This window comes from Rhinopithecus roxellana, chromosome 10, assembly GCF_007565055.1.
Source record: "Rhinopithecus roxellana isolate Shanxi Qingling chromosome 10, ASM756505v1, whole genome shotgun sequence".
Lineage (NCBI taxonomy): Eukaryota > Metazoa > Chordata > Mammalia > Primates > Cercopithecidae > Rhinopithecus > Rhinopithecus roxellana.
The window spans coordinates 98,272,998-98,288,041 of record NC_044558.1 but is presented as its reverse complement, the minus strand read 5'-3'; the positions used below and the strand labels follow the sequence as shown (position 1 = coordinate 98,288,041).

The window sequence follows — 15,044 nt, the reverse complement described above, 5'->3', positions numbered from 1 at the left end:
TGTGGGCAAAAGCACGGGACTAGAAGAGAGGGTGGGAGGTTCTGATGCAGGCAAGCGGTCGAGTGGTCCAAGCATAAAAGGCAACTTTTGGCCAGGTATGGTGACTCACACATGTAATCCCAGTGCTTTGGAAGGCCCAAGACAGGTTGATCACTTGAGCTCAAGAGTTCAAGACCAGCCTGGGCAACACAGTGAAACCCGGTCTCTACTAAAATACAGAAAACTAGCCAGGCGTGGTGGCGTGTGCCTGTAGTCCTAGCTACCTGGGAGGCTGAGGCAGGAGAACTGCTTGAACCCAGGAGGTGGAGGTTGCAATAAGCCAAGATTGCACCACTGCACTCCAGCCTGGGCCACAGAACAAGACTTCATCTCCCCCCACCCCTATATACACACGCAAAGACAATAGGAAGTGAAGGAGACTGGGACAAACCACCTAAAAAATTAACACCCAGTTGTCGTAGGAGATAAGATAGCAAAGTCAGATACATCTATGGGCCCCATTCCATTCAAGGGACACCAGTTTGCAAAGCTCTGGAAACTTTGCCTGCTGTTTGGGCATCATGGGTCACACGAATAAAGAACATCCGGGCTAGGGCCATTGACATCGTCAGTGATACACAGAAACCCTGGACCCCTCATGGCTTCGCCTTGGGGCTCGGCACATTGTAATAAGGAGCAGATGGCCCTGTGGCATCCCAGAGTCACCTTCTGGGACTTCAACCGGTGGCTTTGAGTCAAACTGGGCCATGTTAGCAGGGAACAGCCCTCTGGTGCAGGCTCTTCAAGGCACACCACATGTGCAGCAGTTCCGCGCAGCATAACTGGGGTGGGAGACGGGAGAGGAACCCGTGATTATCATGCATACATGGAAAAGCTGTCATGAGGAGCAGTAGCTTAGGATTGTGTAGTTTGGTCTTGGGGGTGGGAAACCATAGAGGCAAGTTTCAACATGGTATCAAACTATCTGACTGATGAAACTGTTCAAAATGGAGTCTTCTCCCTTTAAAGTAGTGAGCTCTTGGTCACTGGTGACATGGAAATGGGCAACCATTTGGAATGGATGTCCTAGAGGTCTCAGGAACTAAGCCTGAGCTGGGACATCCACCGAATGGCTTTAAGGTGATGTGTCTTTGCCATTGACACTGTTCTCTGTGCTTTCTTCCAGCTGGTTATGCAGTATCTCTACTATGGTGGCCCAGAGTCACTGCTCATTAAGAACAATGAGATCATGGAGGTAAGGGAGCCATCGTGGTAGTGGCTGTCGCAAGTCCCTTGGGTGAGTGGCACCTCTGTAAACTCGGGTCGCCAGCGTGCAGGGAAGTGTCTGGAAGGACCCGTGTTGGGTTTTCATTTGGATGAAGACTTGGGGCTCTTGTTCCGTCCTGACTCCTCAGTCCTCCCAGACAGGAAGGGCTTCTCATCAGAGACCTTCCCTGGTAGGCTGGGGTGCTAGTGCACTTGCTTGCCTGACTGCTTTCAGTAGCCACTGAGTGAAACCCAATTTTAACTGGCATTGGTGGTAGGGGGGCAGGGAAGGGAAGGAATTTGACTGAAAAGTCTGAGGCTACAGCTGAGGCTCTAATAGTGATATCATCAGGAAATATCCTAGATGACGTCTTCTCCCTTGTCACTTATAAAAATATATCCTCTAAAAACATCCCTCAAATCACAACACTGTCTGTTCTTCCAAGATGCAGAAGTGGAGGGCAGATTATAATCTCCTCCGGGCTTTCCTCAGACTGAGCATCCCACAGTCAGGCAGCCCACACCTGCTTCCTTCACTCTTCACTCTCCCCCGCCCCCTGTCCACCTCTTGTAATTCGGCCAGTTCTAGACCTGCCTATCCAGGAGACTTGTTTCTGCCCGATTTTGTCCAAAGCCAAGATTTTCCCCTGTTCCTTGCCAAAAGTGGAAATCTTGTTCATTTTCCTAATCAGAACTGGGAACTTTGAACCAGAAGCCAAAAATCACCCCCAATTAATCCCCAGCAAAAGAGCCAGGATCACGGTCAGTTGTCTGATGTCTAGGGTGCCTGGCTGACGAGAGATGTCAGGACACAATCAACTGTTCAAGAGCAGACCTCACACAGTGGTTACAACACAGATGCTGTGCCAGACTTGTCTAAATCCAGGCTTTAGAGCTTCTGAGCTGTGTGACTGTGGACAAGTTATTTAACCTCAAATCCTCAGCTTCCTCGCCTGTAAAATGGGGATAACTATCTACCTCATTGGGTTTTTTAGAGGATCTTAAAAAATTGTTAAGGTGCTTAGAACAATGCCTGGCACATAGTGATTGTGATTAGGACTATGTATTCACTGCAGGCCTACTTATCCTTTCTTCTTACTCTGTGAAACCTTCCGTGGTAACTCTCTCCCCACCTAAACTTGCACAAATGCAGACACACATGGACACAGTGACTCTCTTGTCTCCCTGGACTACTCCTCTGATGGTTTTAGTCTCAAGGATGTGGGCTCATTTGTAAACAAAAGTGCAGTGGTGTTTACAACTAATTTTTTTTTTTTTTAAACAGAGTCTCACTCTGCCCCCAGGCTGGAGTGCAGTGGTGCAATTTTGGCTCACTGCAACCTCCGCCTCCTGGGTTCACGCCATTCCCCTGCCTCAGCCTCCCAAGTAGCTGGGATTACAGGCACCTGCCACCACGCCCAGATAATTTTTTGTGTTTTTAGTAGAGACGGGGTTTCACCATGTTGGCCAGATGGTCTCGAACTCCTGACCTCAGCCTCCCAAAGTGTTCAGATTACAGGCGTGAGCCACTGCACCTGGCTGTTTACAACAAATTGATCACAACCAGTTATGAATTTCTGTGTTCCTTCTCCACTCCCACTGCTTCATTTGTCTAGCCTTAACAAAAATAAAAATAAATAAAAATAATTTTAACTAAAAATAAGGAATATACATTTAAATCATTTCAATCATACAGAAGGGTTTTGAATACAAAGCAGCTGCCCGGGCCCACCCTGCCCTCCCTCCAGTCCTCGTTCCCAAAACCAGTCCTTTGAACTCTTGCTCTTAGCTCTTCCATCCCCTCCCCAAAGCCTGTGGTTCTCTCAACACACATCTGTCGAGCATCTCCCAGGCCGGCACTGTGCTCAGGGCCAGGTTACAGCAGTGATGAAAACTGACACAGATCCCTGTCCTCCTGGACTCTAGTGAGGGAGGCAGACATGACGTCACACCTGGTGTGCTGTGACTGTGAGGAATGAGACAGGGCAAGGAGGAAAGGAGGATAGATGGGGTAGAGGGAGGCTCCTCTGAGGAGGCGACATCTGAGTGGAGACCCGGACAACAGACGGAGTGAGCCACCTCGATATCCAGCTTGCTGATAATACCCTGATTTTCACCCTTGTTTCTGGACATAACAATTTTGGGCATTTTGGGTTGACCTCCTGCTGTGATGGGTATGAATTGAGTTTGTTTAGTCCTCCCCTCCTCCCCCATCTTCCCCCACGACAGAATCCTATCTTTGTCCTCTTCCTCTAGTGTTACCTTTGTGCATCATTTTCTGTCCCCCACCCTTGACTGTGTGGAAGATGAGGATGAAGACTGTCTTACCACTGTGGTTCCTTACTGTTACCTCCTTTCTATCCACCTCCCAGCCTCTAACAGACTCTTTTTGTTGTTTTTAGCTTCTGTCTGCTGCTAAGTTTTTCCAGCTGGAGGCTTTGCAGCGACACTGTGAGATTATCTGTGCGAAAAGCATCAATACCGACAACTGTGTGGATATTTACAACCATGCCAAGGTAATCAATCTCATTCTTGCGAGTGCGCACACAGGAGCGCTGAAGCCGGGGAGGCTTTTCCTTGGCAAACACAGAGGCAGGGCAGAGAGCGGGTGCTGGGCCAGTTCTCTGAGGGCTAAGCCGCTGGCTTCTGCCAAGATCTGCTTCCTGCTCTAGAAAAGATGCCTTCCACCTCTCCCCCCAGAACAAGGAAAGTAGGAGCCCAGAAGTTTCAAAGGCAGAGTTCTCAAACAGTGCTTCGCAACCTCTCGTGTGCATATGACTCATGTCACAGACTCCGGTTCCATAGACTGGGATGGGCCCTGTTCAGCTTTTCTGACAAGCTCCCAGGTGATGTCTCTGCTGATGATCTAAGGGACACCTTCTAAGGTTCTAGAACAGTGGTTCTCCAATCCAGCAGCATCAGGGAACTTGTCGGAAAGGTACATTTTCAGGCCGTACCCCCGACCTACTGAATCAGAAACTTGAGGGGACCCAGCCTCCTGTGGCTTTGATGCCCTCCAGCTGATTCTAATGCGTGCTCAGGGGTGAGAACCGCCCTTCCAGAATTGTTCTCAATGCCAGCTGCACGTTAGAATCACCTGGGGACTCACTTAAACTTCCTATGCCTGGGACCCATCACAGACTAAGCAGTCAGCCTCTGGGAGTGAAACCTGGAGAAAGGCAGCTTTCAGAGCTTCCCAGGTGATGCTCAGATGTGGCCAAGATTGAGAATAGGCTGTAAGCGCTGCTGAAGTCTTTGGAGTCTGCTTAATCAGGTGGATCCAACACCTGGCTACGAATTAGAACCACCTGGGGGAGCTTTCGGAATGCCAGTGTAGTCCCCCATCCCCGACGACCTCAGCAGTATCCCCTCAGGGAGCCCAGAAATCTGTATTTTTAACAAGCTGCTAGAGTGACATCAGCCCTCAAATCAGTCTTCACTCCAGTTTTCAGGATCCACTGACTTCATCCAATTCACTTCATCAGTGGGGAGTCTGGGCCCAAGAGAAATAAAATACTTTGTCCAGGTACCACTGCATTTTGTTCCACGTGCTGAGCACAGGGGGCATTAACAGTTCCAGCAAGAAACAATAAAACCAGTTAAGATGAGGAGTTAGGTTGATTGATTGATTGATTGATGAGATGGAGTTTCACTCTTGTTGCCCAGGCTGAAGTGCAATGGTGCAATCTAGGCTCACTGCAACCTCCTCCTGGGTTCAAGCAGTTCTCCTGCCTCAGCCTCCCAAGTAGCTGGGATTACAGGCATGAGCCACCACACCCAGCCAAGATGAAGAGTTATTTTAGGAGTTTAACACAAAATTTTCCTGTTTTATATAACTGGAGCCCAGTACACATGACTCCCATATCACACACAGCTCTGGACAGTGACAGTGCACCTGAATGACGCTCCTATTGCTTGTTGTGAAAAATCAGATTGCATGTGAGATGCTACTTGCTTAAGACAGCATTCAGTGAGCCCTTTTAATGTGCAGGCACCTGTGCTAAGAGCCTTGTTGCATCTTGTTTTTTAATCTTCACTACAACCCTTTTAGGTAAATGCTACACTAGTCCCATGTCATCATAAGGAGACTGAAGCACAGAGAGGTGAAGTAGCTTGCTTAAGGTCACACAGCTAGTAATGAGATTTTTGTATTATGGTAAAATGTACATAACATAGAATTTGCCACTTTAACCATTTTTAAGTATACAGTTCAGTGGTATTAGGTACCTTTGATTGTTGTGCAACCATCACTACCATTCATCTATAGAATTTTTTCATCTTTCCAAACTGATACTATACTCTTTAAACATCAAATCCTCATTCCTCCCCTCCCCCAGGCCCTGGTATTCACCATTCTACTTCCTGTCTCTATGAATCTGACTACTCAAGGGATGTCACATAAGTGGAATCATACAGTATGTGTCTTTTTGTGACTGATTTATTTCACTTAGCATAATGTCCTCAGGGTTCATCCATATTGTAGCATGCGTCAGAATTTCTTCTTTAAGGATGAATAATATTTCACTGTATGTACATGCCATATTTTGTTTATTCATCTATCAACAGACACTTTGGTTGCTTCCACTTTTTGGTTATTGTGAACAATATTGTGTTGCTGTGACCATGGGTGTACAAATATCTGTTCAAATCCCTGCGTTTTTTTGTTTTTTTTTTTTTTTTTTTTTTTTTTTTTGACACAGAGTCTCGCTCTGTCACCCAGGCTGGAGTACAGTGACATGATCTCGGCTCACTGTAACTTTTGCCTCCCAGGTTCAAGTGATTCTCCTGCCTCAGCCTCCTGAGTAGCTGGGACCACAAGCCTGTGCCACCATCCCTGGCTAATTTTTGTATTTTTATTAGAGACAGATGCTTGCCATGTTAGCCAGGCTGGTCTTGAACTCCTGACCTCAGGTGATCCACCAGCCTCAGCCTCCCAAAGTGCTGGGATTACAGACGTGAGCCACCGCGCCTGGCCTCAAATTTGTGCTTTCATTTATTTGGGGTATATTCCCAGAAGTGTAGTACTGAGACTTTTGAACCCAGATTTGTCTCACTCCAAAGCATAGGTTCTTAACCCTGTGTTTACTGTCTGGCTCAATAAATGTTGGAAATATTTTCAATAATCCTTGATACTCAAGATTTTCTGATTGGCTATCAGTAAATCAAAAAGTACAGTCTACATTGTACACACACACACACACACACACACACACACACACGGGTTCTAGTTAAATGACGATTATACCAAAATCTGGTTTCTCAGGACACAAGCAGTTTTTTTTTCCATTCTTAAACTGATTGCTGTGCAGAAGAGAGGTCTCTTTCTCTGCACCAAGGCAGAGAGCCTGATTAGCCTTGTGCTCCTCTGCCCTCCTCCTTGACCATGGTCACTCAAATTGCCCCATGAACTTGACATCCACGGTGGCTTTTCTGTGGCCTCCCACCTTGGCAGCGAGGCCTGTGTTTCACAATCCCATTTTAATCTTTTCAAGTTTGTTGGCAGGCAGCTTCTGTAGCATATGTTGTGATTTAATAATATTGCCTGATGCAATGTGAGCCCCGGCTGGGAATACAGGCTTAGAACACCTATGGCAGAGAAACTGCCTCTTTCATACATACATATATACATATATATATATAGACACACCTACAGACACCCTTTGCAGACAGGGCTTTGGCTTTTACGGACACCAGCTCTGCCTCAGACGTCCAGGTCACTACCTGGAGTGTTTCCAAGAGAAATACCTGCCCTTCGTGATAGTCACCTGGAGGGCAATGCCAGCTGCCCCCTGCCCTTTCTGTACACTGCTTCCCCTGTGCTGTGGATGCTGCAGTCCGCTAGCGGCCACACACCATGTGGATTCGATGACTGGCAGATTGTGCTGCAAATAGAGGCTAGTTTAGGAAAAAGAGTGGTCAAGAAAGAAACCAACACTTGGCGTTTGTAACTCCAGGCAATACAGGCATTTAGATGCTAAGAGCCACGTTCCAAATGTCCATGACGACCTCCACAACGTTACCTCTGTATTACATCTAACCGTTTGAGACAGCTGTGGAATTTTATACAGAGGAGAAACCTATTCCACAAATGCATGGCTTAGCCATCTCTTTTTTCCTAGTAAACCTGTACCAAACTATTCAGTTACGAAAAGAGGCCCTGGAGCTTCTTGTGGCCCTTTCAACGTGTCTCTTGAGAAAAAGAACAAGCTGGTTCATCAGACTGAATCTCGGCTGTTGTGGTTAAGCTCAACAGTGCATCATGATGGAAAGAACACAGGTTTGGAAACCAAAGGATTTTTTCGCTAGTGTTTATTGAGTAGCCAGTATTTCCTAGGAGCTGTATTCATCAGAATATAATACGAAATTAGAGGAGTCGGGCGCAGTGGCTCACGGCTGTAATCCCAGCACTTTGGAAGGCTGAGGTGGGACGATCACTTAAGGCCAGGAGTTTGAGACCAGCCTGAGCAACATAGTGAAACCCCATCTCTATAAAAAGAAATACAAAAAAAAAAAAAAAAAAAAATAGCTGGGCATGCTGGTGCGCACCTCTAGTCCCAGCTACTCAGACGGCTAAGGCAGGAGGATCACCTGAGCCCTGGAGGTCAAGGCTGCAGTAAGCAGAGATCACGCCACCGTACTCCAGCCTGAGCCACAGAGTGAGGCTCTGTCTAAAAAAAAAAAAAAAAATTAGACATGGTCTCTGCCCTTGAAAAAATTATAGTCTAGGACAAGGGCCAGATAATTTCAACTTTCTAGACCACACAGTTGGCTTTGTACCTACTCAATTTTGCAGAAAGCAGCCAAAGAATATGTAAATGAATGGTATGGCATGGCTGTGTTCCAATAAAACTTTATTTATAAAAACAGGTGGTGGGCCATATTTGGCCTTCAGGCCTATAGTTTGCCAACCAATGGTCTAGGGAATGCGCTCTAATCCCAGTTCTGTTAGTAATTAGTTGTGTGGAGATAGGCCAGAGGTTGATATACAGTCACCATTCAATAAATGCTATCAAATATTATCAATGTAGGTATATATTATGCTTTTATTTTCCACTAACATGTGCTGAATGACACTAATCTACAAAGCAAGTGCCAGGTGTGCTGGTGGGGAGTGTTCACTGTGTCCTCAGAATCAGATTGGCAACTCTGAGCCTCAGTTCCCTCACCTGTACCAGGAAGCCTTGTACTCTTGTGATTCTAAGAGCAGGATTCGTGTTGAAAGAATGAAAAGATTTCTAAGCCAGGTGCAGTGGCTCATACCTATAATCCCAACACTTTGGGAGGCCTGCCTTGGAGGCTGAGGCAGAAGAATCACTTGAACCCTGGAGGTGGAGGTTGCAGTGAGCCCAGATCATGCCACTGCGCTCCAGCCTGGGCAACAGAGTGAAACTCTGTCTCAAAAAAAAAAAAAAAAGAATGAAAGGATTGCTAAGATCTCTGTCAGTTCCAGTATTTGTGCATCTATATGGATATTTGTGGGATAACTAGCCCACTCACAGATAAACTTCATCAAGTTTTATAAGCCTCTTGGAGACCACAGAATTACTACATGCATCCCTGTCCTAAATGGCACAGCAGAGCACGATACCCCTGTAGTCCACCCCTTGCTTTTGTAACTTGGAAAACTGAGGCCCAGAGAAGTGATTTGATTGGCACAAGGCCAAGGAATGGAGGAATGGACTCTAGCCCTTTGACGGGATGAGCTACAAAGTCACACCCCATGGGTGTGTGTGCTGGGGAATCAGAGACATTCTGCAGCCAGTCTTCCTTAGCAGGTGTGCACCATGGTAGTAAATTGGTGAGGCTGTGACCCGTAATGAGGAAATAATTTGGCAAATTTTTAGGGGTGGGAACTTTTTAAAATGTTCATTTAAAAACAAAAACAGGGCAGTCTTGTAGTTTAAAATATATTTCTAAAAGCTTAACAGTTCGTTTTCAACTAAATTGTGTTTAGGGATCTGTGTTTTGAGATTTTTCTTTTTTTTTTAAATAGTAGCTCTAATTTTTTTTTAAATTATTAGCTCTGAAGGCATAATCTGAAAGGTGCTTTTCAGAAGCATAACCGTCTCCCATTTCCTCTCCACTCTCCACAGTTTCTTGGCGTCACGGAGCTCTCAGCATATTGCGAAGGCTACTTTCTCAAAAACATGATGGTCCTCATTGAAAATGAAGCATTCAAGCAGCTCCTGTATGACAAAAATGGTGAAGGGACCGGCCAGGATGTGCTCCAGGACTTACAGAGGACGTTGGCCATCAGAATTCAGTCCATCCACTTGTCATCTTCCAAAGGTTCCGTGGTTTGAAATGCCCAGTGCAGCAAATGCTTCCCGGGAACCTTCCAGTTCTCCTGCCGCATTGGCTTTACACAAACACAGACAAATTCCACCTGGCACCTGTTTTTGGCTGGGCCAAGGAGCTGCCTCTACTGCTCCCACGTGTTCCTGTTGAAAAACAAAGGACTTTCCACCGGTCTGCAGATCAGATCAGCTGGGTCCAGAGATTAATGGGCAGCTGGACAACCAAGTTAACCCCAACCAAAAGCACCCCTAGGACCTTTGAACACCCACTTCCGGGGACCACTGTCCAATGAATGGATTGAGGCCTTTCAAAGGTCACTCAGGTTCCAGGTTGATAGTTGGAGGACTTCACCGTACCGACCCTGAAGAGATTGTATTACACATTGAGGACCTTGGTAGCTGTGCTTCAGCAAACGTCAACCATGGTAGTAAATTGGTGAGGCTGTGACCCATAATGAGGAAATAATTTGGCAAATTTTTAGGGGTGGGAACTTTTTAAAATGTTCATTAAAAAAAAAAACAAAAACAGGGCAGTCTTGTAGTTTAAAATATATTTCTAAAAGCTTAACAGTTCGTTTTCAACTAAATTGTGTTTAGGGATCTGTGTTTTGAGATTTTTCTTTCTTTTTTTTTTTTAAATAGTAAGTCACAGGTCCACACTGTGTAAACATGCATCTGATAAGATACTGCTGATATTCTAAACAAGTCAAAATAATCTTGCCTTAGTGATCATGATTACACAAAAGAGGTGCACTGCCAATAAGTATCTCTAATTCAATAGTTGAAAACAACCTGCATGCTAATCGTGGTTTCGGGGTGAGAATAAAACACCCCCACATAACATGCATTTGCATGGGTCCGAACCTGTGAAATGTTACGTTTGTGCTTCATTTTTGCCAACGTAAAAATGTTCCATCATTTCTAGCTAAAACTCCATTTGGTGAAACCAACATATCCATTTCTTTTCCTAGTTATGGATGATTTGGGGATGCTTTTGCAGAAGTGTGTTCATAGATGATGCTGAATGGGGGGAGGGGGGCAGCACGTCAGAGAATTTACTATTAATCCCAGAGTTTTCTCTGTATTCTCAGAAGATGTTAATAGTTTGTTACTAGCCAGAGAGTATGACTATGTTAGATTATTTTTAAAGATGAAACATGTACGATAGGATGGATTCTTTCTGTATTCTGAGAGTGTACAGTATAGGATTATTATAATGAAAGTTTATATCAACAGGGTTTCGTTGGCTCTGCCATATATTATAAGCAAAAGAGATTGGTAAAGTGCCACAGTATTCCAGATAACTTTTCATTTGCGGCCTTTCTTCTCGTTCTTTAATTTGAAGCCTAGATACATGCAGTAAAAACTAGGAGAATGACTTTTATCCTTGGGGATGGCCAAGTTTTGTTGATAAACCTATTTCCTAGCATGCCTTCAGGAAGTTGCGCCAGACCCTAGATTGTGAAGGAGCCACTGTTCTTCTATTGTACGAGCTCCCTGAACCATTGTTCAGAGGACCAACGTAACATCGCTTCATGGGGATGGCCCATGAAGCATCTGGGTGACATCTGTCTACAGTATTGGCTCTTCTGCGAGGCTGATACACAAGGCCTTTCTTCCACACGGTCATTTGCAAACCTCCCCCAGCCCCTACCATCCAATGTGGAAGGAAAACAAGAACTGCCTGAAGAAGAGTCCAAGCTACAGATACACAGCGTGTGCATCGCAGCTGTCACTTTCCTCCTCGCTCTTCTGTATCCTCAGAGATGCTGCGTGGATGTTTCCTTAACCTCAGCTGACTTCCCTGTGAATGTCTTAATGCTAGTTCAGGGCCTCCAGGCGTTGATTTGTACAGTGGCAACTCCCAATGGGGCTTCTGTTATCGTTTGGTGTGCTTTCTCTGTCATTAAAAGAAATGATTTTCCCAGGCCGTGCACCATGTGTGTGGTTTGAGTGAGCTCTTTATCCCAACAGGTCAAGCCTCAGAACTTCACTCCATGAAGAGATTGGACAATGTGGTCCCGCAGAAAAAGTCAAGGGAAGTGAAGACGCTAGATAAAAGACAAATGTTCCTGTTGCTGGCGGTGTGGCAGCCGAGCCCTAGTGATCTTTTTCACATCAGGCAGAGAAGCTACAGGTGCCACCACCTGGGCCACCGCCATAGCACTGCCTAAGGCAGAGAACTCGCCTGCAGAGGGTGGAGTTCTGGCTGTCACTTGTGTGCCTGGATGACACTTTTTGAGGATGGGGGGATGAGAAAGACAAGTTATCTCCACATGGTGGGTCCCCACCAAGGGCCAGGGTGAGCTGATGCTAGGGGATCGTGGCAGCATTATGGGATGGGGGTGGGGGTCATGGAGGGACAGGCAGCTCTCTTCCTGGGTGTCATCATTGCTGAGGCCAAACCAAGTCCCCAGGGGCTCTGCTGTGGCTCCTGACCCAGCCTGGGCCCAACCCAGGCATGTGTGCAGATGAATCCACCTGGCCAATCCACAAAAGCCTACAAGCAGGTTGCGGCAGAGGCCCAGCCAGCCCTGGGAGACCCGGGCCAGTGAGGCCCGGTAGAGCGCTCACATCGCCCCACCTCCCGGAAATGACTGCTCAAGCCTGCTTAGCAATCCAGGTCTGTTCCTTCTCTAGGAAGCAACCAAGTGCCAGGGCCAGAACTGTGAGTCAGGCCAGGAAAGCAGAAGGTCGGTTTATTTTTGACTGTGTGTCGCCCTCGGTGTGGCCTCAGGGTGAGTAGGCATTTTTGACATTGCTTTTAGGATGCTAAAGTGCATGCTACCCCATTTGCCTTGTACTTGTCTGTACAAGGCTTTGACATTCAGGCCTCAGCAAAACCCATGCAGGGGCCCATTAACATCTTAGGGTGTGGAGGAAAGCGTGGGGCGGGGCGGGGCGGGGTGGGGGGCTGCCTGCCACAGGTTCCCTCCGCCCCTTCCATTTGCAATGGGGCACTGGAAGGAGTGTGTACGTGCAGGCGCCCCCAAGAAACACAAGGACCCGCCTTAGTTTCTGTGCCCACCCCCATGGCCATTGGTCTTACATATACCATACCTGGATATCATTCATTCATTCTCCTCAAAAGAAGGAGAATCCACTCAAAATGAAGATCACGATGTGAGCTCCCATCACGGAGACGCCCAGGCAGAAACTGGAAGACGATTCAGTCAGGCGTGGGGGCGGGGTTGGAGGAGGAGCTCTGGGACCTCCTCCACCCTGAGATTCTGCGATTCTGCTTTTGTTCTGTGTTCCCGGTTCTGCGATTCTGCTTTTGGATCTCACATTGTTTCTTCCTGTAAAGCCCCAGGCAAAAAGTGCTATTCGACTGCCTGTTGTCATACCAAGACTTTTCATCACACAGTGTTTTGCTAGCATCGGGCTGTGTGGATAAAGGGTTCTTTGAGAAAATCTATTTCACCAGTCTTGAGTCCTCTGGCTTCAGAATTCAGCGCCCACCTCCCTTCACCCCCACCTTGCATCAGCGATGAATGAATAGTCGCAGAAGGGCTCACATTCTCCCACTTATAGTTCTTTCTGCCTGGCCCCTACACACAGCCTCCTTGGCCAGCAGTTTCGTGGGTTTCTCCACTCAGGGAGACATCTATTGAGCACCTTCTGTTGGCAGCACTGATTGCTGAGCCCTGGACTCCAGCACAGACCTGAAAACCCTGTTCCAACTGGATTCAACCCCTGACTAGCTTTGAGACTTTGGACAAGTTACTTACTCTATCTAGTATTCACCTTCCTCTTTCGAGAAAAAAAAAGGGGGGGTTTAACTGTAACTAGTGGCCGGCCGCTGTGCTCACGCCTGTAATCTCAACACTTTGGGAGGCCAAAGTGGGCAGATCACTTGAGATCAGGAGTTCAAGACCAGCCTGGCCAACATGGCACAACCCCATCTCTACTAAAAACACAAAAATTAATGGGGCCTGGTGGCGGGCACCTGCAATCCCAGCTACTCGGGAGGCTGAGGCAGGAGAATCGCTTGAACCTGGGAGGCAGAGGTTACAGTGAACCAAGATTGTGCCACTGCACTCCAGCCTGGGCAACAGAGCGAGACTCTGTCTCAAAAAGCAAAAAATAAAACCACTATAACTAGTGAATAGTGTTGTTGGGAGGATTAAAAGAGATAGTTTGTATGAATCTCACACTGTTAGTAGCAGGCAAAAGGCTTTTCTGAACTTCTAAGAATGAGCAGAAGGAAGGGGAAATTGATGATTCATACAAGGAAAGGAAGGCTAATGACTTTGCCTTCATTTCTAGAACTTTCTACAGCAGCGGTTCCCATGGTGATTTGTGATTCTCTAGGGTTTTGCTACTTATTCTGAGGAGTATAGGAGAATTCCCCCAAAACTGAGCTCTTTTGTGATTCTAGTTCCTAGCACAGTGCTTCACACAAAGTAATCAAGAAATGTTTGCAAATAGAAGCCAAGTACACCTGGATTTCCTTTTATATAAACATGATATTTTCAAAAGATTAGAGTTGCAGGGATTCACTCTTCCAAATTCCTTGGAAGAGAATACACAGGAATGTGAGATTCACATGTGTGACTTGGATGACACAAGACTCCCATGGTGTGCGTCTAAGGTCCAAGACCCCACAAATGGCTGAGCAGGGCCCAGGCCCACCAGAGCCAACTCTCAGTCCAGGGTTTGAGGACCACGACTCTGTCAAGAGGGAGAGGGTAGTCACAAACCCCTAAATGAAATAAACTGCTAGATATCCCTCCAGAAAAATCTGGGACTGCTGTCCTCATCAAGTTAGCAGGCAAGCCCATATGCCCTGTGCTGCCACTTGAGTGTGTGGACACTCATCCTCGCCCCCACTCCACCAAGAAACCTCCCTGGTGGAACTTCACGTCACCTCTGTTCCTCTCAGCCTGGCCAATGCCTTGAATAAAGCAGCACGTGCCTTTGGCAGGGGCCACTGCAGAAGCTGCTATGATGCCTATTTTTTCCACCCTCTTTAAAAATAACTCAACAGATTTTGAACTTCCTGCTTGGCAGAAAAAAAAATAGAACTCATACTCAGCAATCACATCGTGCTTTAGTTCCCATCACTGATGAGGCAGGCAGATAACGAGTGCCCTGTGAAAGGACACATCTCCAAGTTTAGCCCTGAATCTGAAAAGACAATCTGTCTGTGTGAATAGGCAATTAGAAGAGATGCCCTGATGTCATTGATGCGTTCTTTGGATGTTGCTTTTCAGAGTTAACCTTCAGATGAGTTCTGAATTTTAATGTTGTGGAAAACCTCTGGGATGAAGAGCTACAAAGGGAAGAGGCTGACTGGTACAATGGAGGGGCTCTGTGCTGGACACCACATCTCACCCCTGACCCTGAATCTGTCATCTGCTACCTGGGTGACCTTGTTCAGGCCTCTTCTCCATCTGGACATGTTTCCTCAACTCCTTCTGACTTGATGTCCTGTGAGCCTAGACTGGAACCTGTCACACTCTCCTTACCACACTCCTATATTAGAGCCTTGTGAGAACA

General features: G+C 46.7%; 1 protein-coding gene across 2 annotated transcripts in view; it reads left to right on the top strand.

Annotated features, from left to right (window-relative positions):
- BTBD11 (BTB domain containing 11) overlaps positions 1–11,472 on the top strand; it is a 366,318-nt gene extending 354,846 nt beyond the window's left edge. For both annotated transcript variants that reach the window (XM_030939355.1, XM_010375422.2), the window contains 3 exons: positions 1,166–1,234; positions 3,648–3,761; positions 9,339–11,472. In XM_030939355.1, the coding sequence (XP_030795215.1) occupies positions 1,166–1,234; positions 3,648–3,761; positions 9,339–9,548 (393 nt within the window). In that variant the 3' untranslated portion in view covers positions 9,549–11,472. The remainder of the gene's footprint in view (positions 1–1,165; positions 1,235–3,647; positions 3,762–9,338) is intronic.
- Positions 11,473–15,044: the final 3,572 nt, after the last annotated feature.